Below are 23,715 nucleotides of genomic sequence, written 5' to 3'. Positions count from 1 at the left end.
TTATTCCTATAGTATTCATAAGAAACTAATAGTTCTGAAGGGGTACTTTTTAAAGTATTTTAGGGTAAATGTGGATTCACATTTATGTTCAGATATGTTTAAGTTATTCAGAATTAATAATCATCAGGTTCTTTTGGTCTTTTCACTTTTGGTAATCTTAACCTTTATTGTATTTTGTTCTAGTGCCATGAATTTGTTTTTATTCCTTTAGAATGAAAGACAATTGTAAGTAGTAATTTGTTTAATTTTCTCAATAGTAGGTCAGTATATTTACTTTTTATGTGAGCATCTTTCAACTTGAACGCCATCATTTGTGCATTCAGTCCTGTAGTTTTTTATATTAATGCAGTAAATTGTCATAAATTGAGGAAGACATTCTAGCCATTTTCCAGCCCTAATTCTTCCTCCATCTTGCTGGTGAAAAAACAGAATATCAAAAGGCTTGGCGTAAAGATCATCTCATTCCACACTAAAAGTGTGTGTGTTTGTGTGTGTGTGTGTGTGTGTGTGTGTGTGTGTGTGTGTGTGTGTGTGTGTGTGTGTGTGTGTGTGTGTGTGTGTGTGTGTGTGTTTGTGTGTGTGTGTGTGTGTGTGTGTGTGTGTGTGTGATGGGGATTTTGGCGGACGGCATGCAGGCGTCACGTGACTCTCCAGTACTAATGATACAGTCGCTTGTTCACCCGTGGCAACCCGGGGCCAGACGTCTGACAGGTCGGGAGGACAAGGGCAAGCGTGACGGAGTGAGAGAGCAGAAGCAGCAGCTCGGAGAACAGAAAGTCAGATAACTATCCCGTCCTCGACGTTACAGTCAATACAGCTGTCCGTCGACAAGGGCAAAAATAGTTTTCTTTTTGAGGTAACAGAAAAGTAACGATACAACAATGATGATGATGACCCAGGTGGAAACAACGGTGCACTATAATAATGGTTACGAGGAAGAGTATATGCTACAGGAAGATGAGTGGGACAGGGACATGCTGCTGGACCCTGCCTGGGAACAACAGCAGAGGAAGGTAAGTCATCGACGAACCACTTGTTGAAGAATTAAATCAAACCCATGTTTATGCTGAACATTACATCCAGAGGTTTTACAATTCAAAAAAGTCAACCTGGAGGCAGTTATTATTTTATATAGTATCAAACTTTGCGACAGCTCTGTATGGATGAGACCAAGAACGCCAATGTATAGTAGAACATCCGGCTGACCCTTTCAAAATAAAACACTGGTTGGCGAAACTAACTTTTCCAGGGTCGTCATGAGGGTTGCAATCACAATTTATTGACAACATGAAGGCAGGCTTGGGAACATATAGCCTCTGAATAATTTATGTTTAGAGTTTTTCCTTGTATTTTTTTCCCCATTGCCTGTTTCTGTTTTAATTTGAAAAACCCTTCAATTAAAAAAAATAATAATAATGAGGGATGCAATCATACAATATGGACGTTTATTACGACATACGCAAATTTACAACCAATTTCTGTTTGATTAGCAACATGGGGACATGCAAAACATCGTCACCAGCTCGTATTCAACCAGTTAGTTATTTCAAGGTGGTTAAATTACACAACATTAAAAAGTGAAAATACAATGATAAGTTGGTAAACCCAAACCACCTTATGGAGCTATGGCATGAACCTCAGTCAGTGTCATTACTGCTGTTTAATGGTAGCCTATCCAACTCTCAAAGTGAACAGTAAAGCCCGTGGTTCAGGAATAAATTATCATTCTTTAGGAATTAGGGGAAATGTAATATTACGGATTTATACGAAGCTTTACTTTGGTGGATAGCATCTTTAACTTCCGGCTTGGTTCTTTTTAAGTGCTGCTACCTTGACGCAGCCAAAGGTCTGGGGTGATAGGCATGACAGACGGATGCGGTGGGTACCATCTAACAATAGCTCTGCCTTCCAGCGGCTCTCCAGACTGCTGCCTCTCCACTGATACGCGCGGAATGCGAGCTGTCAACAGATGCTTCTAACACATGATGACGCTCTTGGGGATTAGAATGGACGCTGCATCTAATTTTAACCTCAGGGACCAAAAGGCATTATAGTAGGGTTAATCCAGTGTCCTTGGTGCGGAATTCTTTTGTTTATAGAAACCATGCAGAAATATCGTACCAGCACCAACCCTACTCAATATAGCCTCAGCTTCCCACACTGTCCGTTGGTTTTAGGGCTTTAAGAGTTGGCCTGGGCCTTAAAATGTAGCCCTTTGCACGATTGGGGACCATAAGCTTTATGCCTAACCTCCTCAACAGTGATGACAAAACGGTGTATTCTTGGTAACACAAGACAGCAACACTACAGTCATCTCCCATGTCCATATTATAAACAGCTATGTTATAGGGCAGGGGTGGGCAACTGGCGGCCCGGGGGCCACATGCGGCCCCCATCAACCTTCAACACGGCCCTCAGAAGAAGAAAACATGACAAAATCTGCATTGAAATCATGAAAAGCAGAAATATGTCCGTGATAATATTTGATCACTGGTATATGTTGAGTAAATTTGAGACAGACACATTGACTGTAATCGTTTTTGTATACTACAATTTGGCCCTCTGGCAGTGAGAATTGAATGAATGTGGCCCTTGCTGTGACCAAAGTTGCCCATCCCTGTTATAGGGTCTCTGTTCTGCACGTTATTATTTGGCGCTACAAGTGCTCATTAGAGTGGTTCTGTAAGCAGCTGTTCAAATGCAGTGACTTGTTAAAAGATGGTTACATACAATAACACTGGTGTTTCTCTTACTGCCTGTTTGTTAAATACCATAGACCTCTGGTGGACATTCCCAATGAGCGTGATTATTGCTTCTATTTCTCTCACCGGGCGACACCTTTCGTTCCCTATTCCAAATAGTTTCTCTCCAGTTGACTTAAGTCTCAAAGTCAAAGAACAGTTGGTTTATTTTCAATCATGCGAGCAGTAGGAGCTTTTCTTCATAGGATTTCAATCTTAGGATGCTTTTTGACATTTTGTATCCATTACCTGACATAGACAGGTTCATGGAGGACATTGCTGAAGCTATGAGAACCACTAAGCCAAGTCCTAGTGGCAGGGTGTTGTGTTACCGTAAGTGAAAGTGCAGAACTGTCATAAATTGACTAAAATCATGTTAGTTCAATGGAGGGAAAGGGTATTCAAAACTTAACTGTTAGCTCACAAGCTATTTGTAATAAGTGTAACATTTGTTCCCCATTCTCCTGGACACAGCTGACTAGCGTCTGACTTAGAGAGGCCCCAAAGGCCTTAGCCACTATAAAGGGAGGGTTGGACTCTCTCTGGATGTGATTCATAAATATTTTTAGCTTTTATCGTCATTGGTCAGTAGTGTCGGAAGGGACAGTAGGGCGGGTAGGCTTGGAGAGCGGGCATTAAGGTTCTTCGACTGTGACTGAGTCAAATTTGGGGGTCCAGCAGGCCACACATTTTATCAAGGAGGGCAGCAGTCCACTGTCTTACACACAAATACACAAACACACACACACACACACACACACACACACACACACACACACACACACACACACACACACACACACACACAAACACAAACACTTTTAGTGTGGAATGAGATGATCTTTACACCAAGCCTTTTGATATTCTGTTTTTTCACCAGCAAGATGGAGGAAGAATTAGGGCTGGAAAATGGCTAGAATGTCTTCCTCAATTTATGACAATTTACTGCATTAATATAAAAAACTACAGGACTGAGTGCACAAATGATGGCGTTCAAGTTGAAAGATGCTCACATAAAAAGTATATATACTGACCTACTATTGAGAAAATTAAACAAATTACTACTTACAATTGTCTTTCATTCTAAAGGAATAAAAACAAATTCATGGCACTAGAACAAAATACAATAAAGGTTAAGATTACCAAAAGTGAAAAGACCAAAAGAACCTGATGATTATTAATTCTGAATAACTTAAACATATCTGAACATAAATGTGAATCCACATTTACCCTAAAATACTTTAAAAAGTACCCCTTCAGACCTATTAGTTTCTGATGAATACTATAGGAATAAATGGGCTCATTGATTTAAGCACCTATAAACATTAAACAATATTTCTAGTTTATGATAGTGGCCTATTTGGATGTTTTTTTGTACCGAGGCAGGGGTTGACATTCACTTTGACAGATCTTTTCATGCATCCTGCCGGTGGTATACCCTTCAAATGATTTGGATTTCTGACTTTGTTCCTATCCTGTATCCATTCCTGCCTGTCTTCATACCACAGCATAGTAACAAGTGTGACCTGGAAGGGCTGCATACATGTACTGTGATAAAGCTGTCGCCTTGCAGCTGTAACCAATCACTTTATAAGTGGCAAAGTAGTGACAAAGAGTGACGTGAAGGGAAAACTTGCTCTGCATCCACGTGACATTTCCATTCATGTTGACATGGCGAGACGTTTTGACGTTTTTCCTCCCGGCCTCTTATCATGAGGCACAGCAGAGCGGTCTAAATTTAACACCTTATATCGGTCGGAATGTGTTCTGTGGTCGGCTCCCACCTTTCATCTGATCTGTACAGTGCTGAGCGCCCGTGAACTCTGCTAGTCTCTATTGAAAGGGGATATTAAAATAGGAGAAGACAATGATCCTGTCTTAACGTGATTTACAGTATTTCAGTGCCACACTTAGAGTTTGTTTGTTCTGATGGTTGTAAGCTTTAGAAGACAGAGAAAGTTGCAACTTGACACGTATGTAACTGAAGGTTAATCTGAAAATGTAACACTGGTCAGAAAGGTCAACATTTATTTGGTACATAATCTTGCAGTGAAGATCTGTTAAGATGTAAGCTTTCTCAGTTTGTTTAGGTCTTTCACAAAGATAAATATCTTGTTTATAGTTTAATCCACGCAAAGAAAAATGATTTAAGTTGAGCTCAAAGTAATATTGGAAGCAATCTACACCAATCACTTTTATATGGCAATGAACAATGGGCAACATGACTCATAAAATGAGACCTTCATTAAATGTCCTTTTAGTTTCCCCAAATAGTGTTCAGATTGATTTCTATGCCTAAGGTCTTGTGAAGGACCTGCTGGAAAAATCCAAAGAATGCAATGTTAAAGTGTTAGCAGAATGCTTTGCCTTTCTAAACACAAGCTAACATAGGAAAACAGGGGGTTTCCACCACGACACACACTGGAACCAAGCACAAAACAAATTCAGGCATGAGATGCCTGTCTTGCCAAACTGTGTCACAATTCAGAACATCAGTAACATAGGTGGGGCTCTCAATTACTAGAGGGGGTAGAGGGGGAGTTTTGTGTGGCTTTTGTTAGCAAGCGCCAAAAGGATGAAACATTAGCTACATCATCTACTGCCAGGTCTGACTTGAGTTGTACTTTGACTAGTTTGCCATTAAGAAGAAGCTAACATTAATGCAGAACCGACAACAAAAACTAGAATAGCTAGGTTATAGCTAGCCAGTTGTTTTTTTTTTTTTTTTTTACAAAAGTTATTTCAAGTAATATACTTTCATGTTTGGGGAAAAATGTATAAAGAGCGCTGGAAACAGCAGCGTTTTAAGCTAGGTCCTGTCCACCAACTGTTGCTCCGAGCAAAAATGTTCTACAAAAATAACCCAGATCTTCCTGATAGCTTCTAGTGGGACCCATAGAGCACATACATGATAGTGTCATTCATTTACACCTCCCATACCACATGGCTCTGAAGTATTAGGACAAAAAACTCTGAATGAAAAAAAAAGAAGCTAAATGAAAGTTTCAGCTAGCTAACTGAAATCTTAACTTTAAGCCTCAGTGATGAGAATTGGTGCTGCTGTGTGTTTATACTGGGATGTAAATGTAGGCCTGCCTCACAAAATATAAACCGATTTCAAGAATTCTCTTTCAAAATGTAATAAGGGAATGAAACCTCTCCTGGCTGTATAGATTTAGTTGGCTAGCTTAACAAATGAATTGAAGAGTTAACTGGATTTGTGAAACAAGGACCTACTTTTTTGACTTTAGCTAATAATTAAATATTTCTTGGTATGTAGCAAAGTCTAATAAAAAATAATGCGGGTCAAGTTTAGTACTTTGTGTGTCACTTTACTATTCTCAAGTTGATTGCTGTTTTTTACAGAGTGTGTGTTGCTTGCTGTAGTTCATTGTAGAATCTTGTGGGGAAAAAATGAAATACTCATGCATTTCTTTTATAGTGGCTTTGCAATAATTCCATGATAATCACCCTGCATCACTCTCTTATCAGACATTCACAGCCTGGTGTAACTCCCACCTGAGGAAAGCTGGTACTCAAATTGAAAACATTGAGGAGGATTTCAGGAATGGACTGAAACTCATGCTGCTTCTGGAAGTTATCTCAGGTATGTTAACTTAAGTTCTTCTTAACTGAAACTAAACTTCTGTTTAGTTCATTTCAATATATTAGGAGTAGGACTTGTAATAGTACACCAGTAGGATTAAATGCACATGATAACAACTGTAAGACACACTTATTCGCAGTAGTTGTATTTGTTGGTTTAATGTGACATAATGTACCTGTTTTAATGTGTTTTTTTGTGGGAATTGACACACAACACATAATTATCTGACTGAGTCACATAATGATCTGCCTGCAGGAGAAAGGTTACCCAAGCCAGACAGAGGGAAGATGCGGTTTCATAAGATTGCTAATGTAAACAAAGCGCTGGACTACATCACAAGCAAAGGAGTGAAACTGGTCTCTATTGGAGCTGAAGGTAAAGAAATCCCTTCTGTTAAATTTGGCTAGTATGAACTCGAACACATAAGGGACATAACTGATTGAAACATGTTTTGTTTTTTTCTTTTCAGAGATTGTGGACGGTAACGTAAAGATGACCCTTGGAATGATCTGGACTATCATCCTCCGCTTTGCCATTCAGGACATTAATGTGGAAGGTGGGATAATACATATAAACATATACATATAATACATCTAAATTAAGTTTGTTTTCTGAAAACACAGTGTCAACTGAACGTACACATGAAAAAGCTATAAAAAAAATGTAAATTGCAGGTTATGATGTAAAACCTACTATGAAACATTTCTTTTTCTCCTCAGAAACATCTGCCAAGGAAGGTCTTCTTCTGTGGTGTCAGAGAAAGACTGCCCCTTACAGGAATGTCAATGTCCAAAACTTCCATGTCAGGTAAGCGAACCGCAAACGTCTTTGATCAAATGCTAATCTTCATTATCAAAAGGAAAGGTTAAAAAATGTCATCACAAGTTGTAAAAAATATTTGTTTATTGAGTGATTAGGTTCTTCTGATAGCATTATGGGATATCTTCCTAAAATAAAGCTTGACTTTGACCTGACATGTTGGTTCTTTCCGCTCATCGGCCGGTGTAGCTGGAAGGATGGCCTGGCCTTCTGCGCCCTGATTCATAGACACAGACCCGACCTGCTCGACTACTCTAAACTCAACAAGGTGTCGTGTGGTTTCACTTGTAACCAGGATGCCGTGTTTATCACTAACAGAGTTATTTCCACACATTTAACACTTCTGTCACAGTATGAACGGATGAAAAATAAGTACACAAAGATGAATGTCACTTAAGGCTACTTTTAATGATATGCTGTGAAACGATGATAAATCTCAGTCTAAATCCACGACTGGTAGTTTGTGAAGTATTTGGAGTACAGGGAAGTATTTGATGCAGAGATGATGACAAAATATGCCAGTTTTAGCTTAAAGTAGTTTGTTTTTATTTGCTTGTTTTTCTCATGGAACTTTTGGAAAATATGTAGCATTTTAAATGACACACTCTCTTGTTTGCAGTGTCATTTATTCAGGTTGAATTAAGGTGAATGTTGCAGTGTTTGGTGTAGCGTGAGTTAAACAGTGTGTCATTTCACTATTGGATATAAGGCATTGGATGTATTTCTTCTTCCCAGCAGAACGGTATTCAATTAGTCCCACCTCACGCTTCATTATTTTGAGGCAAATCTCTTACTTGGCTCATCATTTTAGCAGAAGAATCCTAAAAAAAAAACCTGTTTATATTTTTCCACTGCACTGTGCTCATCACAATGTTGGATTTCTAATGTTGCCTCTCATGCATTGACGAAAACCTGAAATGATAAATATGCAAAGCCAGGCATGTCTGCCTTTAAACTATGACAAAAGATATTCAAGTTAGAATATTCCCACCAGCATATCGGGTGTGTTTGCGTGTGTTTCCTTGGCAAACAAATCCTCAGCTCATTTTAATATTGTGGCTTTAATAGATGGCCAGGGTTGTCTGTGTTTTGTATAAACAGGTGAGGGCCTCAGTGAGCCTGGATGCTTATTATTCCAGCACTAAAGAGCACAGCTGACAGCCTCTCCTGTGTTTGTTTGTCAGGCAACAATAATATTGAAGTAAGGCACCCCTCTTCGTCCTGGAATGAGATGCCGTCTTATCAAGGTGAAGGCAAGGGCTAATTTGAAGCTTCTCCTCTCACCGTGGCTGGTTATGAGGAGTGCCTTTTTCATTTGTTTTGGAAACAGAAGCTCTCACTTTTCAATACGTAACTCACTGTCCTGACTTGGAGTTGACCCTGAATAGTCACAGAAACATGAGCCTAGTCCCTGCAGAGCTCAGGCTTAGCTTTGCTGCTGCTATTGTCACATAGTGTTCCCCCGTTAGAGGCTCCCAGGCTCAGGGAAGTGAGGAAGAAGTCTGTGGAATTGTCACTGTGGTTTTTATTTAAGTTTATATTAGTGCAAGGATAAGTGTATCAGGAGAAGAGATTGAACGTGGCTATATATTCCTCTAAACGGCTATTTCTCACTCTTTAAATCTATTTGACACATATTCACACATCCAGTCACACTTCGACTTTTCAGCTCTGCTTTTGCTGCCAGGAGACAGATTCACTGTGAGCCAGGCAGCTGTTGAGTCTGGCTCCAGGTGAGCGCATTTGTTAAGCTTGCTGTGATACAGCCTGCTGAGACTTATCTGGTCAGGGATGCACACACACACACACACACACACACACACACACACACACACACACACACACACACACACACACACACACACACACACACACAGACATACAAGCACAGGCTCAGGCGAGCCTCGGGGTATCCTTCTATCCGTCCATCCCTCCATCCATACCGTCATCAATTTACCACCCTATTCATCCACGTCTCTCTCCTGCACTGGATCTGTGAGCAGCTGGCCCTGTCATGTAGTGTCCCCGCCCCCACCCCATCCTCCACCATTATAGAAGAGTGGTCCAGAGATAGGGACAATAGCAGCGACAGCAGCATGATAGCATGATCCCTTTACCCCACTGTCCTCACTCACCTCACTGACTGTCCCATTAGCAGGGGGGGAAGGCTTCACCGTCAGCTGTTGGCTCAATGCACCACTCCCACCCTGTTTAAACACGTTGTTTCTCCCAACAGAACAGCTAAGTTCTTTGATAAAACAACTTCATTTGAAATACATAGATGTTTTTTTTTTGACAATTTATCCTAAAAGTGTAGTTTTTCCAAGTCAGTGTAAAAATAAACATCGCTGGCTTCTTGGATTCATATATTGAAAACTTCCAAGTCTTTGATTTGCCACAAACATCATCATCATACTTATTTGAATGAAAAGATAAATAATTATACTTATCAGTGTAAGTTACCTCTTGTAGTTTTCAGAAAAATCCCAGTTTTGACCAAAAAAGTGATTCATGTATATTTTAAGAAATTATTTTTCCATTAAGACATGATCCATGGGACTGATATAATTTCAACATCAACATGTGTTGTCCCTGATAAACAACCAGAAAACACTTGAAATCAGTTTAGGCTTTTGTGCAGCAGCTCTTTCAAGTATAAATTTAAACGAGTGTCGCTGTAGAGTAGGTGATCAGGGAGTATGATGTGTCAACCATAGCATGGAGGTCAGTGCGGTGGCATTTTAAGTCCAGCATTGCAGTCCAGTGATGCAGAATTGTGTTTCTGTATTTAGGATGATCCTCTGGGGAACCTGAACCTGGCTTTCGACATAGCCGAGAAACACCTGGACATTCCCAAAATGCTGGATGCAGAAGGTAATGTTTAATGGAATAGATGTATCCTAATTTCGACCTGCTCATAAACTTCTCATCGAAATATGGATGAGTGAATTGTAAGTCTTTTTCACTGCGTGTGTTTGAGGATATTTTGTCTATTTCAGCTAAAAAGAAAAAAGACAAACATTGATTCTCAGTTTCTATCTCCCTTCATTCACTTTTTTTTGTGATTTTTTTGTCTTCCCTCACATTTCAATAGATATCATCAACACCCCAAAGCCCGATGAGAGAGCTATCATGACCTACGTGTCCTGTTTTTATCATGCTTTTGCTGGAGCAGAGCAGGTATCAATATTAAAACTATTCCCATAACAATTTCTGTTTCAGATGAGTAAGTCATCCCTAATGTCTGTATGTTTTTTTAAGCATAGTGTCAGGAAAATGAATTTCAGTGTGATTTTTACTTTTTGATAATAAATCAATTGTTCGGATTATGCTTTCAGTTAATCTAAAAGGATCAATAGGAGCATGACCCACTCTGCCCACTCTGCCTATAACATTTATTTTACCCTGTACTCTCAGGCAGAGACGGCTGCCAACCGGATCTGTAAGGTGCTCGGAGTAAACCAGGAGAATGAGAAAATGATGGAGGAGTATGAGAGACTGGCCAGTGAGGTGAAGCATTATTTGAATTTCATTAAATATAAATGTATAGAGAGCTACCCTTCTTGTGCAATGATGACACTTTGTGTAATAAAACTTTTGATGTTTCAAAGCAAAATTGGTAAACTTTAGAACTTTTGTGCATAATTGTTTGTACATGTGACAGAACTTTGTCCTCTGCTTATTACATGATGAAAGAAGTTCAAAGTAGACTCTTTTCCTTCACCCACTCCTGTACATCATTGTAACAATAAGCTGAGACCAATCTGCTTTCTGACACACTACTTTCCTAACATGGAGCACCTTCACCTGTCCATTTGTTCACATGTTATCTTTGTGTTTCCCAGCTGCTGGAGTGGATCCACCGCACCACACCCTGGCTAGAGAACCGGACTCCGGAGAAGACCATGGCAGAAATGCAGCGGAAGCTGGAGGATTTCAGGGACTACAGACGCCAGCACAAGCCCCCTAAAGTGCAGGAAAAGTGCCAGCTGGAAATTAACTTCAACACCCTGCAGACCAAGTTGCGCATCAGCAATCGCCCTGCCTTCATGCCCTCTGAGGGGAAGATGGTGTCTGTAAGTCACATTGTAAAATGTGTCTTCTGATTGTAATTAAGTGGTGTGCATGACAAGTCTCTAGACAAATGAATTTGCTGCCAAATCTTATATAGGACTAAGAAGTACTAGGTTCTGAGAGTCAAACATTAGATGGCGATTTGTTCAACTTTTCTGCAACTGCAAATAATGCAGAAAGAATAAGTTTCTACCCAGCTTACTTTTGCCACTTTACTTCTATTGCTTTTCTATTTGAGGCACTGTTTATTTTCATTTAAGCCTCATACACATTATATTTTATATTACCTTGTGATTTCATATTTCACCTGTATTTAATGGTTTTTCATGTTATTAATATCTTGTACTGTAATTTTGGAGCATCTTTCTTAGGTATGAGGTATCTTTTTGTATCTTTATATTTCTTTTTCTATATCTCTTTATAATTTTGAAACATCTTAATGTAATACATTTAAGCTATGATTTGTCTATTTTCCTTGTGTGTACAGGACATAGCCAGTGCATGGCAGGGCCTGGATCAGGCAGAGAAAGGCTATGAGGAGTGGCTCCTTACTGAGATCCGGAGGCTGGAGAGGCTGGACCACCTGGCTGAAAAGTTCCGCCAAAAAGCCACTAATCATGAGAACTGGGCCAGCGGTCAGTTGTAGTTTTGCTTCCTCTACCTCTCTGTGTTGTATGTTTATCTGTTCATCTTTGCTTGCTAGCTCAATATTCCCCTACAGGCCTCTGCATTCCTGATCGCGTGTGTCCAGGGCTGTTGTTTAGATTGTTAATCATCTGACTGTTCCCATCTTTGACCTCAAACCTCTCGCCCACATATGTGTGATATTTAGGTAAAGAACTGATGCTGTCCCAGAAGGACTTCGAAACAGCCACCCTGACAGAAATAAAAGCACTGCTTCGAAAACACGAGGCCTTCGAGAGCGACTTGGCGGCCCACCAGGACAGAGTGGAGCAGATTGCAGCTATTGCTCAGGAACTGAAGTACGCTCTCCCTTTAGCAGACATTTTGCGCTCATGTGTCATGGAGGCCCAGGAGTGTGTTTTAACTCCTGCCAAACAAAATCAGAGAAGGGAGGGTTGGAGGGAGGGAGGGAGAGAGAAACACTCAGATTAATCAGCAAATGCAATCTTGATTTCTGTCCTCGTCTTTCACATATTAACTACAATTATAGTTTTTTGGCTCAAGACACAGTAAAACCTACTAGGCCTGGATTGATTTGGAATACAAGTAAAAAAAAATTGCATGTGGTGGAGAAAAAGAGTGCATAATTTAAAATTAAAGTCACATGTGAGATCATTTTGAACCATTATAGAAAACATTTCTATAAAATACCCTCTTCTTCTTTAAGTGATTTTCACCACACAAAGTCTCAATACAAGGGTTAGGGGTGTGGCATGCAATCAGCAGGCAATGATGAACACCTGTTGTCAATGATGAACACCTGGCCACCGTTACCTTCTCAGTCTGTGATTTGTCAGAGTATTTCCAGTATCGTATTTAACCGGTGCTCTGACAGAAGATGGTATCATTTCAGCTGACAAGCAAAATGGCTCTTCTATTCCATGCAAGGTATGTGATTGTTTAGTGTTTTGTGAATGTTGTTTGCAATTTGCTAGTTGTTCTTTCTCAAATTTTTGACCCTTGCTGTTTTATTTTGTTTTTAGTCAGTTGCTTCTTCTTACACTGTTGAGCTGGAATGTCTACTGCTTTCCTGCTATAAAAGGTAAAATCCTTATTTCTCTGACTTTAAATGTACTCTAAAAGCGTTTGCTTTTACGCAATGTAAATGTTTGTAAACTCTCCTTACTTAATTCTAACTCTATATTTTCACCTAGGTGGAAGTCTGTATGATCCTAATGTAGGGAGTTCCAACAGCCCCCTCCATTATAGCTCACTGAACAATGCTCCTGCTCAGCCTTCCAATGTGAATCACCCTGCTGGCTCCTTCAAGTATGAGCCACAGCCGGTGATGGAAGTTAGATCGCGAACATATCCAGCAAGCTCTACTCCAGATATACAGGAGGTGGCTTCATGGGATGCAGCGCATGTTGAGTATACGCCTGACCACACCATGTCTCAACCCCTATCTTACTTAGGAGGCTTTGAGCATGGTAACTCTGAGGAGCAGAGCTATCCTCCCCCTCCACCTCAGTCTTTCTATCAGGCAGGTGAGCTTGACAACTACGAAGCAAACTTTGAGCATGGTAGCTCGGAACAAGAAACTGAGGCGCTGAGCTATCCTCCCCCACCGCCTCCTTTTCCAGAATCATTCTACCAGGGTGGTGAGTTGAGTCACTACGAAGCTGTGATTGAGCACGGAAACGGAGAGAGGGAAACTGAAGCTCAACAATACATGCAGGCACCCCCCTACGCTTCGCGTCACGCTGTAGCTGAGCAGTTTTCAGCTCCTTCTACGTCTGAAGAAGCCCCCCAACAGCAGGCTCCACAAGATCTGGGAGCATTCGGGCGAGACCAGTTCTATCTATTCCTGACTGGTCAGCTTCCTCCCGGCACAGTCTCTCACTCCCAGTCCAACTATGAAGCAGGCCAAGACCACTGGGATGAAGTCCATTACGAGAAGTACCACTTTCCCTCGGCTCAATATCAAATCGAGACCCAACAGGTTCCCAATGATCAGGTCTCTCAGAAGGCCCTGGACCCCAGCAAGATCTTTGATCAAGAAGTTTGAGAACCAACTTGAAGTAAAGGCAGTGCCTGTAGTTTGATGTCTACATTAAAGTTGCTGCTTCTGAAATTTTTATAAAAACCTTGAACTAGAACTGTGGTGTTATGTTGTTCTTCATGGGAACCAGAGAACTGCAGAAGTGCTGTTGGTACCAAAAGGGAAGGTGGAAAATTAAGTCCTACAGCTTAAGACTTCTAATAATTTTGCTCTTCATGTAGCCAGTGGGGGGGGGGAAGGGTGTTTAAATATACAGAGGCACTTACAAGTTGGTTGCCTAAAATTTAAATGCTAAAGACAAGTCTTAGCATCCCCAGCACCAACAAAATAAGGCCCAATTTATTAAAAAAAAAATCAAGCATATTTGATTATCCACCTTCATTTGTTCCAGTACAGCTGTGTTTACTTTTTTGTTTCCTGGTTGTGCAGTACAGACACTGACATACCCATTTAATTTAAAGCTCTTATCCTCAAATGACATGTTTTTTTTTTTTTTTTGTCGTCCCCCCCCCCTCAGTGAGCTTGACTATCATGATGTTGCTGCTGTGAACCAACGCTGCCAGAGCATCTGTGACTTGTGGGACAAGCTGGGGACTCTGACCCAGAAGAGAAGGGAGTCATTGGAGGTGAAGGCAACATTTAAGAATAAGATAAAAATATCACTGTCTGCGAAGGTTCTCAATCATCCCTGACATGGTTATTCAAAATGCCATTGGACTTGGTTGACGATCTTTAAGTAAAACTAAGCCCAGTTGCTTTAAGGAATACATTTGAATTTACAGTTGCAGATGAAAAGCATTCATTGACAGTTGAGAAGCTATTTCTCATAAGCTTTAAGTGTGTGTGTTTGTTATAGCTGGTGATTGCTTGAAATTTGAAGGATTAATTTCTTTGCACATGTTGGGCCAAATCCCCACAAGAGTGCGCTAATGTTCCACTTGGGCCACAAAAGATACAGGATGAAGTTGCATCCAAGACCGACTTAGTGTAAGCATATTCCAGTGTCTGTCAATGACATCTGAAAAGTGGAGACACAACTGATTAATGAGGAGAGATAATTGGATCCCCTTTAAAATCCCTGACCCAGATAGAATGGTAAAATGGGAGGGGTGAAAGGGATAAAGGAGAAATAGATGTAAGAGTCCTGTACAGAAAGTGACTGGCTGATGGCCCACCAGCCACTTCCTCTGATCCGTGCTGGCCATTCCAGACTGCAAATGTGAGGGCCCGGGCAAAGGGCCAAGGATTAAGTCTGAATGACAGGGACAGAGGTCTGCTTTTTGTCTCATCTTCCTCTCCCCGCTGTCCCCTGTTGGGGCGGAGGGTTTTTGTTGGGAAAAACAAAAGCCAGGGTTGGGGGTGAACAAGGCCATACCAATGTTTTGCACCTGGGATGAGTCATTTAAACAGGTGATAGGAAGTTTGTTTGGGGATTTGTATATAAGACGGATCCTGCATTGGTAAGGAAAGAGCCTAATGCTGAGAAAGAAGTCGGGTGTTGCAGGTTTTTCAGGATTTAATAATGCTGTGATGTCTTGTAATCCTCTCAGCGGACAGATAAGCTGCTGGAGACTATTGATCAGTTGTTCCTGGAGTTTGCCAAGAGGTCTGCTCCTTTCAACAACTGGATGGAAGGAGCCATGGAAGATCTGCAGGACATGTTCATAGTGCATACCACTGACGAGGTCCAGGTAGGTTCAAATGCACTATGCTCGTTAACTGACAACTACTTCTGAATTAAATTTACATAATTTTTCCCGGTTTAAAAAGCCCTGTTAGGATTAACCCTGCTCTCAATTTCCCTGTGTCATGGATGTTTCATATTATATATAGTTGTGTTAGTAGGTATGTCACATCTCAAATAGAGAAAAGCATGAAATGTTCTCACTTCTGAGAGAAATTTCAATAGAAATTCAGGACTTTCCTATTCCACCTTCCAGAGTCTAATCGCAGCTCATGAGCAGTTCAAAGCTACCCTTCCTGAGGCGGATGCAGAGAGACAGGCCATCCTGGGAATCCAAAATGAGGTGCAGAAAATTTCCCAGAGCTACGGGATCAAGGCCAATATTATCAACCCTTACGCCACCATCACAATTGAAGAGCTCCTCAACAAGTGGGAAAAGGTAGCTAACTAGCCAGGGCTCGTATATCATATTTATTCAGACACTTATACTGTGGGAATAGTGATTATTCAGGTGGAAGCTGTCTGGTCATAGACAGCTACTACATCTTAATCTAAATTCCACAGATAAAATAAAGGTTAAGTGCTTCTCTTATATTTGATCACTGACTTCAAGGACTAAGCACCTTAAATTATTGTAACTACACTAGTATAATTCTACTCAATGTAAATGGCTATTTTCAGGAGATGACTCTGAAATTACAAAGGAGCCCTTTATATCTGTGTGCTTTCTAGGTGAAGAAGCTGGTTCCTCAGAGAGATGGTGCTCTCCAGGAGGAGATGGCCCGTCAGCATGCCAATGAGAGGCTGAGACGACAGTTTGCTGCCCAGGCTAATCTCATTGGTCCCTGGATACAGACCAGGATGGAGGTTAGACATACAGCCCTCATAGGCAGTATAGTTATCTCCAGCTAATCAAATACAGTCTGAAAGTGGAAGATAATTATATTTAAATGCTTTTGTACATATGGAAGGGTACAGTGATGGCGGCATTCCTGATAATCATGATGTTTAAATAATGCAAAGTCTTACTACTTTATGCTTGGATTTTTTCTTTGTTGCTTTATGTTCTGCCTTAATCTACATTTAGCCACAGGTAACTGATGTCTTCAAAACAGCCATCGATTTAGACAATTCTATTTCAAAAATTAAATTGAGCTTGTTTTGTCTGAACAGGAAATCGGGCGCTTCTCCCTGGAGATCGGAGGCACCCTGGAGGACCAGATGACCCAGCTGAAGCAAGTCGAGCATGTCATTGTTGCTTACAAGCCCAACATCGACAAGTTAGAGGGAGACCACCAGCTAATCCAGGAGTCCTTGGTGTTTGATAACAAACACACTAACTACACTATGGAGGTACAGAATAGTTTTCAAACTGTGTTACAAGAGCATGCCCACATATGGATCTGGTTTTCTGAACAATATTTTTTTATTGCACTAGTCAAGGTGCACCTTCAAAGTTATGTCTGCTTTGTCAACACATGAACAGCACATCCGTGTCGGGTGGGAGCTGCTCCTCACAACCATCGCCCGAACAATCAACGAGATTGAGACCCAGATCCTGACCCGGGATGCCAAGGGAATCAGCCAGCAGCAGATGAATGAGTTCAGATCATCTTTCAACCACTTTGACAGGGTACAGCTTGATACCTTTCCTTTAACTGAGACCTTTTTATTTGAGTGACTGATCTGTGGGTCACTGGGCAATAAGAAGCAGAGCGCAGGAGTAGATGTAGTCTTGCATTTAGAGATGGCACAGTGACCTACATGTCCTCACTGTAGAGGAGTTCTTACCAGGCCCAGGATCTGATGTAAATCCTTGTGGAGAAATAGGATGAGAATGTAGCAATCCTCCGTTAGCCATCAGAGATTACCACACAAAATGCATTATCAACTTTAGCTGCTGTTTTATATGGACAGTTAGACCGTAATAAGCTATATTTTATGGCTCATACTTCAGCTTTTGTTTCTGATATCATAGATAAGAACTGTTTGTGTTCTGTGTTCACAACTTCCATGTTGCAGTGTGTGCAAGTATATATGCTACTCATTTTTTAAGCCACAATATGGCCCTTTATAATTCAATTAATCTTTAGTTTCTTTACTGTCTTAACAAAACAAAACAGAAGATAAGGTGTTTAAAGTTAAAAGCATACCTCCATACACTTTTATTTTAATTGTTATAGTTGATTCCATGTAGTTGATTGAGTCTCATTTGGGAAAAGTAAAAAAACACTTCATATCTTTGGAGCCAAAAATGACTGCTGGTTAAATACTAAAATTTAGATCATTGCACTGTATCTAATGCACTTTATTTATGCCTCTATTTTGCTTCATTTTTTCTGTAATCTCCTCTTAATCCACTCTCCTTATTTCCTGCACTATGAACCTGAAATGTGGCTTCTGACTGTAGAAGAAAAATGGAGCCATGGAGACTGATGACTTTAGAGCCTGCCTCATCTCCATGGGTTATGACTTGGTACGGTAATCCAAAAGTTGTCTGTTGGATGGGGCTTAGTTATCAGTTGTACTGTAACTGTGTTTTCATCTATACAGTACAAACTTGTCTCATTCTCTTCCTGTGCCTTTCTCAGGGGGAGGTGGAGTTTGCCCGCATAATGATACTTGTGGACCCCAATGGTACTGGAAAAGTCTCTTTCCAGTCCTTCATTGACTTTATGACCAGAGAGACAGCAGATACAGACACCGCAGAGCAGGTTGTGGCATCCTTCCGAATCCTGGCAACTGACAAGGTATCCTTGAGTGTGTTTGTGTTTTTGCTGGATTACTGGCATATATGCAGATATTCCTAGCCAAAACTTGTCTTTTCAATTCCAGTCATTATTTCCAAGTATTTGCGTGCCGTATTGATTTATGATTTACAGAGAGTTTTGTTAGTAGGCTTAAATTAGAAAGTGGGGGTGGTATGAATATGACACCTTTTTGGAAAAATTACTTGCCTGCATTCTCTGTCCATCCCCACAGCCATACATACTGGTTGAGGAGCTGAGGAGGGAACTTCCACCTGAACAAGCAGAGTACTGCATCGTGAGGATGCCCCCTTACGCCGGCCCTGGAGCACCACCTGGTGCACTGGACTACACCGCCTTCTCCACTGCCCTCTACGGAGAGAGCGACCTTTAACCAACTAGACCTGCCAACTTCATTTACTGACCATTTATCTAACTTCCCCCAAACCCATTGGCCTGCTCATCTCCTCATGATTTTAAGAAATCTGTAAGAACGTGGATTAAATATGTTGAATAAAATGTGTTGTAAAAATACCAGCTCTTTGACACATTAGACTGTCCATGATCATGTATCCTGGTACTTGTCTTGTGTCTCCTTGATAAATAAAACCCCCAAAATAATATAAGTTTCCATTTTCAAATAATTTAGTGAGCAACAGTACATTGTATATTTTATCTTGTGTGTCTTGGTATTAGTGCAGAGAGATTAGGTAAAGCTGAACAAGAAATGTACTACACTAAAATAAATAATCATTCAGGAAAACTCCCTGCTAAATGTATTCTATGTAATGCTCTTAAGGAATGGCAAATCAATATTTTTTTGTTTTTGATTTCAAAGTAATTTGCAATTTGTGAACCATGCCAGAATACTGAAACACTGTGGCTCTAATCAAATTAATGGGGTTTTCTGTGAAAAGGATCATGGGCCACTTCACACAATATGAACAAAAGGCACTGAGGCACAGGATTCATTTAATGCTCTATTTAGATGCAAGCTATTCCCTTTAAAAGTTTATTTTTACTGCAAGAAATAAACAATGCCTTAAAGCATTCAAAAATTAAGGTAGAAGAGCGGTTGTCAGTTTTGGTGGAAGCTTTGACCTGTTGTATTTTGGTTGAAAAAATATAGTTACTCAGGCAGTACTGTCATCTTTGCAGGATTTGTTATCAATGAATTCAGTGAGTTACACTTTGTACTTGAGGGTAAAGTATTAATTCAATAAACTGTTTGTGACTTGTTCAAGTACTTAAACTTTTTTCTTTCATTTGCACTTTGTCAACATAAACATTTAAATCCATATCCAAAAACTACATTGTCAAAATATATAATCTGCTGTAGTGATAAATATGTCTTTAAATAAAAGGACAACGGCTTCATTTATTTTTAGTCAGATTGACTTAAATTTGATGTTTTAAATTCTACTCAAAACAACAATATTTTAGTGTAGCAACTAATGCCCTCATTGAGTTAGTTCAAACGGAAGGGCAGACACTATGCACATTTCTAACACATATTTCGAATTTCAATACTTTGTACTCAAATGTCGAGATTTGGACTTGGATTGATCCATAACACTACTTAATACTAAAATACAGAGGTTTATAGTTAAAAAAAAGTGGTTTTAGGGTTTAGTTACTCCAGTTAAGGTTTGTAACTATTCTATTTAACAAGCCTTTCTGAGAGTGGACTCAAATGTAAGTATCCTATTCCAGTCTGCACAAGAACCATTTTAACCCCAGTCCTTGATTTTCCCCTAAGACATTTGAATCTGCCTACTTTATCAAAGAAGAGGAGGTGGGTCTTTCTTATTGTAGCCTACTCTGTATGAATGCTGATAATTAATTGTATACACATTTAGATACTTTTTTGGGCAAAGAAAAGAAAAAGTACACCAAAAACAAATAGTCAGAGATTGTACTTTACAAGTGAATCATAATGATAATAATTTTAACAATTTAATGTTCTGGTGGCCAAAGTGAAAAAAATAAAATAAAACTACTGTGGGTTTGAAATGTTTCATTTTAATTTTACATTACTCCCGCCAAAATAGTTGATAAAAATGGCGTCGTGGGAGGACCGGATCCCAATAGAAGACTCCGCCCACACATTATGAACAGCTGAACACCTTGTTGCTCCTGCTCCTCCAGTATTCACTTTTCTGCTTCAGTGCCATCAAAATTTCTTAAGTCTTTTCCAATGTGGCTTCATTGGTTCAGAAAATGACTGACACAGGAGAGGGAGATGAAGAATACCAGTTTTTAAGAACGGTAAGACCCCCATTTTTTAAACTAACCTTATGGCTAACTACTTGGTCAAAAGCTGATAAAACCCTTGAATTATGTTGTTTGGATTTAATGTCTTGAGTATGAGGATATTTCCTCAGAAGTAGCTGCTCATTAAGGTGTCTCCTAGCTTGTAGCTACCCTTCATTTTTAGATACTATGATGACTTTTTAAACACAACAACAACAACGCGGTAGCTCAATGACAATGTTTCTCAATACTGTATTATTTTTAATGATTTTCTTTAGACTTTGTTACATGTAGGGTCTATTACAAATAAAGTCTTACCTTAGTATTCATGGCGGAAATCAGTTGTCAGCTAAAAGTTTTTTTTTACTAGTTTCCTATTTAATTCAAATAATAAGGTTTAGTATAATTTACAAAAAAACAAAGATGAAAAACAAAGCAATTGTGGTAAGATTTATGTATTAAATCTGTTTTACTTTTATTGCAATCTCCCAGCAGGATTTTTCTATCTTCATCACCTTGGTTTGCTTAGTCACTGATTGAAAAGAAAGACCACAAATGGCTTGTTTCATTTTCACTTGGAGATGCTGTCAATGTTCCCTAGTTGTAAGTTGTGTGGCCTCTTGTTATCTTTGCCCTCTGATAAGGCATGTCACAGGGAGTATCTGTTGTAGATATGACACAAACACCTATCCTCACACGGGCAGTAATGCAGATAAACTAAACCAACCAAGCCCTGCTATTGGGGGAACTAACATTTTGAAGTTTGTTTCATGCATTAATATACTATTACTATAAATCAGGAAACAGTTCTTTTTTGTTTTATTTGGAGTTTTTGATTTACCTGCTTTTCTCCAAAGGTCGATGTTTTTTTTTTTAATATCAAAACGTGTATTATATTTATGGAAGTTATTGGAGATTGTCTTTCTACATCTTCCTAATACCTGTTGCAGCGATATAATGATATATTTGGCTTTTTGACATTTGGATTAGGTAATGTGTATGCGTACATTTTCACTTTAAAAATGTACTTTAAAGACGAGCTGAGCTCCTCTAGCCATCTGAATGGCAGACAGTGCCTCAGAGTTGGACAGTGTGTTTGACTGATTGCAGAGTGCTGCTGATATGAAAAGTGGATACCAGGGTGAATAAGGGGTCAGACAGTAAAGTATCTTCCCAATATGGAGGTCTGCAGCCTGGGTACAGAGAGGTGTTGGTAGTCCTGGCTGGGCTTTTTGAGACCAGTCGTCTGTTATCACTCTCTACAGTTCCTGAAATAGAATTGAAAAGCCAAATCTCTGGATGTAGGCATTTCAATGAAGATAAGATACATTTAAGGTGGAAGATGTACTGTACATGCTTTTACTGTCATGGTAAATCATTTAAAAATATAAATCTATCAAATAGCTGATTCTAGCAGGTTCTTTATCTACATTTAAGTAATTCAAACAAATTCTGTTCTAGACAAAATTTTTGGGGCAAAGTTATTTATGAGTTACTATGCTTGTCTTTCTTAATTTTAGGGGTCGTATATGTGGCTATGACAACTTCTGTTTTTATTCACCAAAGTGCAGAAAACACTTAAGTCAAAATTGATGCCACAGATGATGAATCACACTAAATTAAATGTTAAAATTCTGTGAAAAGAAAATACCATGCATCTAGTCTCAAAATATTTTATCTCAGAATAAGACAGCACGACTGAAATTTGCAGGACTTATTTTGCCATGAGCACAGAACAGTTTATGGTACTATTGAAATCCATCTTTGATTATTAAAACATTACCCTTAGGGGACATTGACTACAGGTTTATAATTTCATTTTGTACTAAAATTTTATGTTATTGGTTATCCTATTGCTACTGGTCTTTAAAAGTACCGGTAAGTAATCATCAGTTATTGGTTTATTCAAGGTTACTTATTTGACAGGTATTTGTGGGTTGGTTAACAGGATTTTTTTGGCTAGCAATATTGATATTTTTGGTCACCCTTTTGGTAGACATAACTCCTCTAATAAAATCATATTCATATCAAGCTCATATTAAATTCAGTAGAGAGTTACGATGTCCCTCGATCTATCTGTTTATCAATACAGAAAATTTCACAAGGAGCATTGAGTGCAAGTTCTTTTTCCCCCTGATGAAAGTCTATTCCTGATCAGTTTCAGCTCTCGCCTTCCCAAAAACAATCAGTGCAGTCTTAATTTTGTAGTCACACCATGACTTTACTCAACTTGTTTGTGCTCACTGCTGTTGTCTCTGTGTACGTTTGTTTTTTTTCAGGGGGATGACGTGGTTCTGCAGAGTACGTTCACCTCCCAGGATGAACATGTGAAGCTCTGTCTTGCTGCTGAGGGATTTGGCAGCAGACTCTGCAGACTTGAGCCCACCTCTAACTGCAAAGTAAAGATCTTGCTAAGTTTTTCTCATTAGTAGTGCAGTTTTTTATTAAAGGATTGATGTCACACTTCAGGGTCTGAGATTAGTTTTTTCTTTTCCCCCTATGTTCTTCCCATAAAAGCAAACAAGACAATCAGAAGAATATTGATTATTTCTGTACTTGTATTTGAATCCCTTTCGTCATTGAAAATTGATCAGTGTCAGACAAAGATTTTACAGCACACAGACCAAGAATATTTGATTACGATCCCATCGGGAACACTACTTATTCATGAACAGGGTGTAAGTCAAGTAAAGATGTATAATTTTGTCTACAGAGGGTGCTAAATTCAACACAAATGAGAGTTTCTGACTTCAGCAGTGTTAACGTTCAGCGTAATAGTTACTTTCACCTCCAGTTACATTTTCCTCTCTTCTGCAGCCTGTGTAACAGTCATTTCTGAGCCAGTCTGTCTGATATACTTTTCACTGCTTCACCTCAGAAATGTTTCTAATGTCTGATTGACATGACTGCCATTGTAACCATCAGTATTAGGAGTAGCATACTATACTGTGTTATATTATACTGTGTTTTACTATACACTTTTAAGTTTAAAGTTTAGCCTTGATTTTATAATATAAGCCCTTTCCCCATACAAACAACATAGCCACCCAACAAATAAGGTATAATGGGAACACTCTTCTAAGATATATAAACATTATATTAGT

The 23,715-nt window shown here is 39.5% G+C and overlaps 3 protein-coding genes across 3 annotated transcripts in view; all 3 read left to right on the top strand.

Moving 5' to 3' along the window:
* Positions 1 to 864: 864 nt before the first annotated feature.
* actn2b (actinin, alpha 2b) lies at positions 865 to 19,597 on the top strand. The gene is made up of 21 exons (XM_061040018.1): positions 865 to 1,013; positions 6,234 to 6,348; positions 6,604 to 6,723; positions 6,818 to 6,904; positions 7,068 to 7,155; positions 7,357 to 7,435; positions 9,960 to 10,041; positions 10,262 to 10,347; positions 10,585 to 10,677; positions 11,013 to 11,243; positions 11,729 to 11,876; positions 12,074 to 12,224; positions 14,445 to 14,553; positions 15,478 to 15,618; positions 15,868 to 16,050; positions 16,344 to 16,478; positions 16,785 to 16,964; positions 17,098 to 17,244; positions 18,022 to 18,087; positions 18,203 to 18,361; positions 18,594 to 19,597. Exons 1-21 carry the CDS (start codon positions 882 to 884, stop codon positions 18,750 to 18,752), a joined length of 2,691 nt encoding a protein of 896 aa, XP_060896001.1. The 5' UTR covers positions 865 to 881; the 3' UTR covers positions 18,753 to 19,597.
* LOC132975471 (uncharacterized) lies at positions 12,696 to 14,011 on the top strand. Its single transcript, XM_061040021.1, has 3 exons — positions 12,696 to 12,813; positions 12,909 to 12,967; positions 13,080 to 14,011. The coding sequence occupies exons 1-3, from the start codon at positions 12,764 to 12,766 to the stop codon at positions 13,931 to 13,933; spliced, it is 963 nt and encodes a 320-aa protein (XP_060896004.1). The 5' UTR covers positions 12,696 to 12,763; the 3' UTR covers positions 13,934 to 14,011.
* Positions 19,598 to 20,578: 981 nt separating the features above from the next.
* The window catches only part of ryr2b (ryanodine receptor 2b (cardiac)), a 66,519-nt gene continuing 63,382 nt past the window's right edge, over positions 20,579 to 23,715 (top strand). The window contains exons 1-2 of the mRNA XM_061040017.1: positions 20,579 to 20,626; positions 22,891 to 23,010. Of these exons, the coding sequence (XP_060896000.1) occupies positions 20,579 to 20,626; positions 22,891 to 23,010 (168 nt within the window). The remainder of the gene's footprint in view (positions 20,627 to 22,890; positions 23,011 to 23,715) is intronic.

Source organism: Labrus mixtus, chromosome 6, assembly GCF_963584025.1.
Source record: "Labrus mixtus chromosome 6, fLabMix1.1, whole genome shotgun sequence".
Taxonomy (NCBI): Eukaryota; Metazoa; Chordata; class Actinopteri; order Labriformes; family Labridae; genus Labrus; species Labrus mixtus.
This window is presented reverse-complemented; position numbering and strand designations above follow the sequence as displayed.

Coding starts and splice junctions, on each gene's coding strand:
- actn2b (XM_061040018.1), top strand. CDS start 882: ATGATGATGATGACCCAGGTGGAAACAACGGTGCACTATAATAATGGT. Junction 11,877..12,073: donor TCATGAGAACTGGGCCAGCG/GTCAGTTGTAGT, acceptor TGTGATATTTAG/GTAAAGAACTGATGCTGTCC. Junction 14,554..15,477: donor AGAGAAGGGAGTCATTGGAG/GTGAAGGCAACA, acceptor TAATCCTCTCAG/CGGACAGATAAGCTGCTGGA.
- LOC132975471 (XM_061040021.1), top strand. CDS start 12,764: ATGGTATCATTTCAGCTGACAAGCAAAATGGCTCTTCTATTCCATGCA. Junction 12,814..12,908: donor GCTCTTCTATTCCATGCAAG/GTATGTGATTGT, acceptor TTTTGTTTTTAG/TCAGTTGCTTCTTCTTACAC. Junction 12,968..13,079: donor CTGCTTTCCTGCTATAAAAG/GTAAAATCCTTA, acceptor ATTTTCACCTAG/GTGGAAGTCTGTATGATCCT.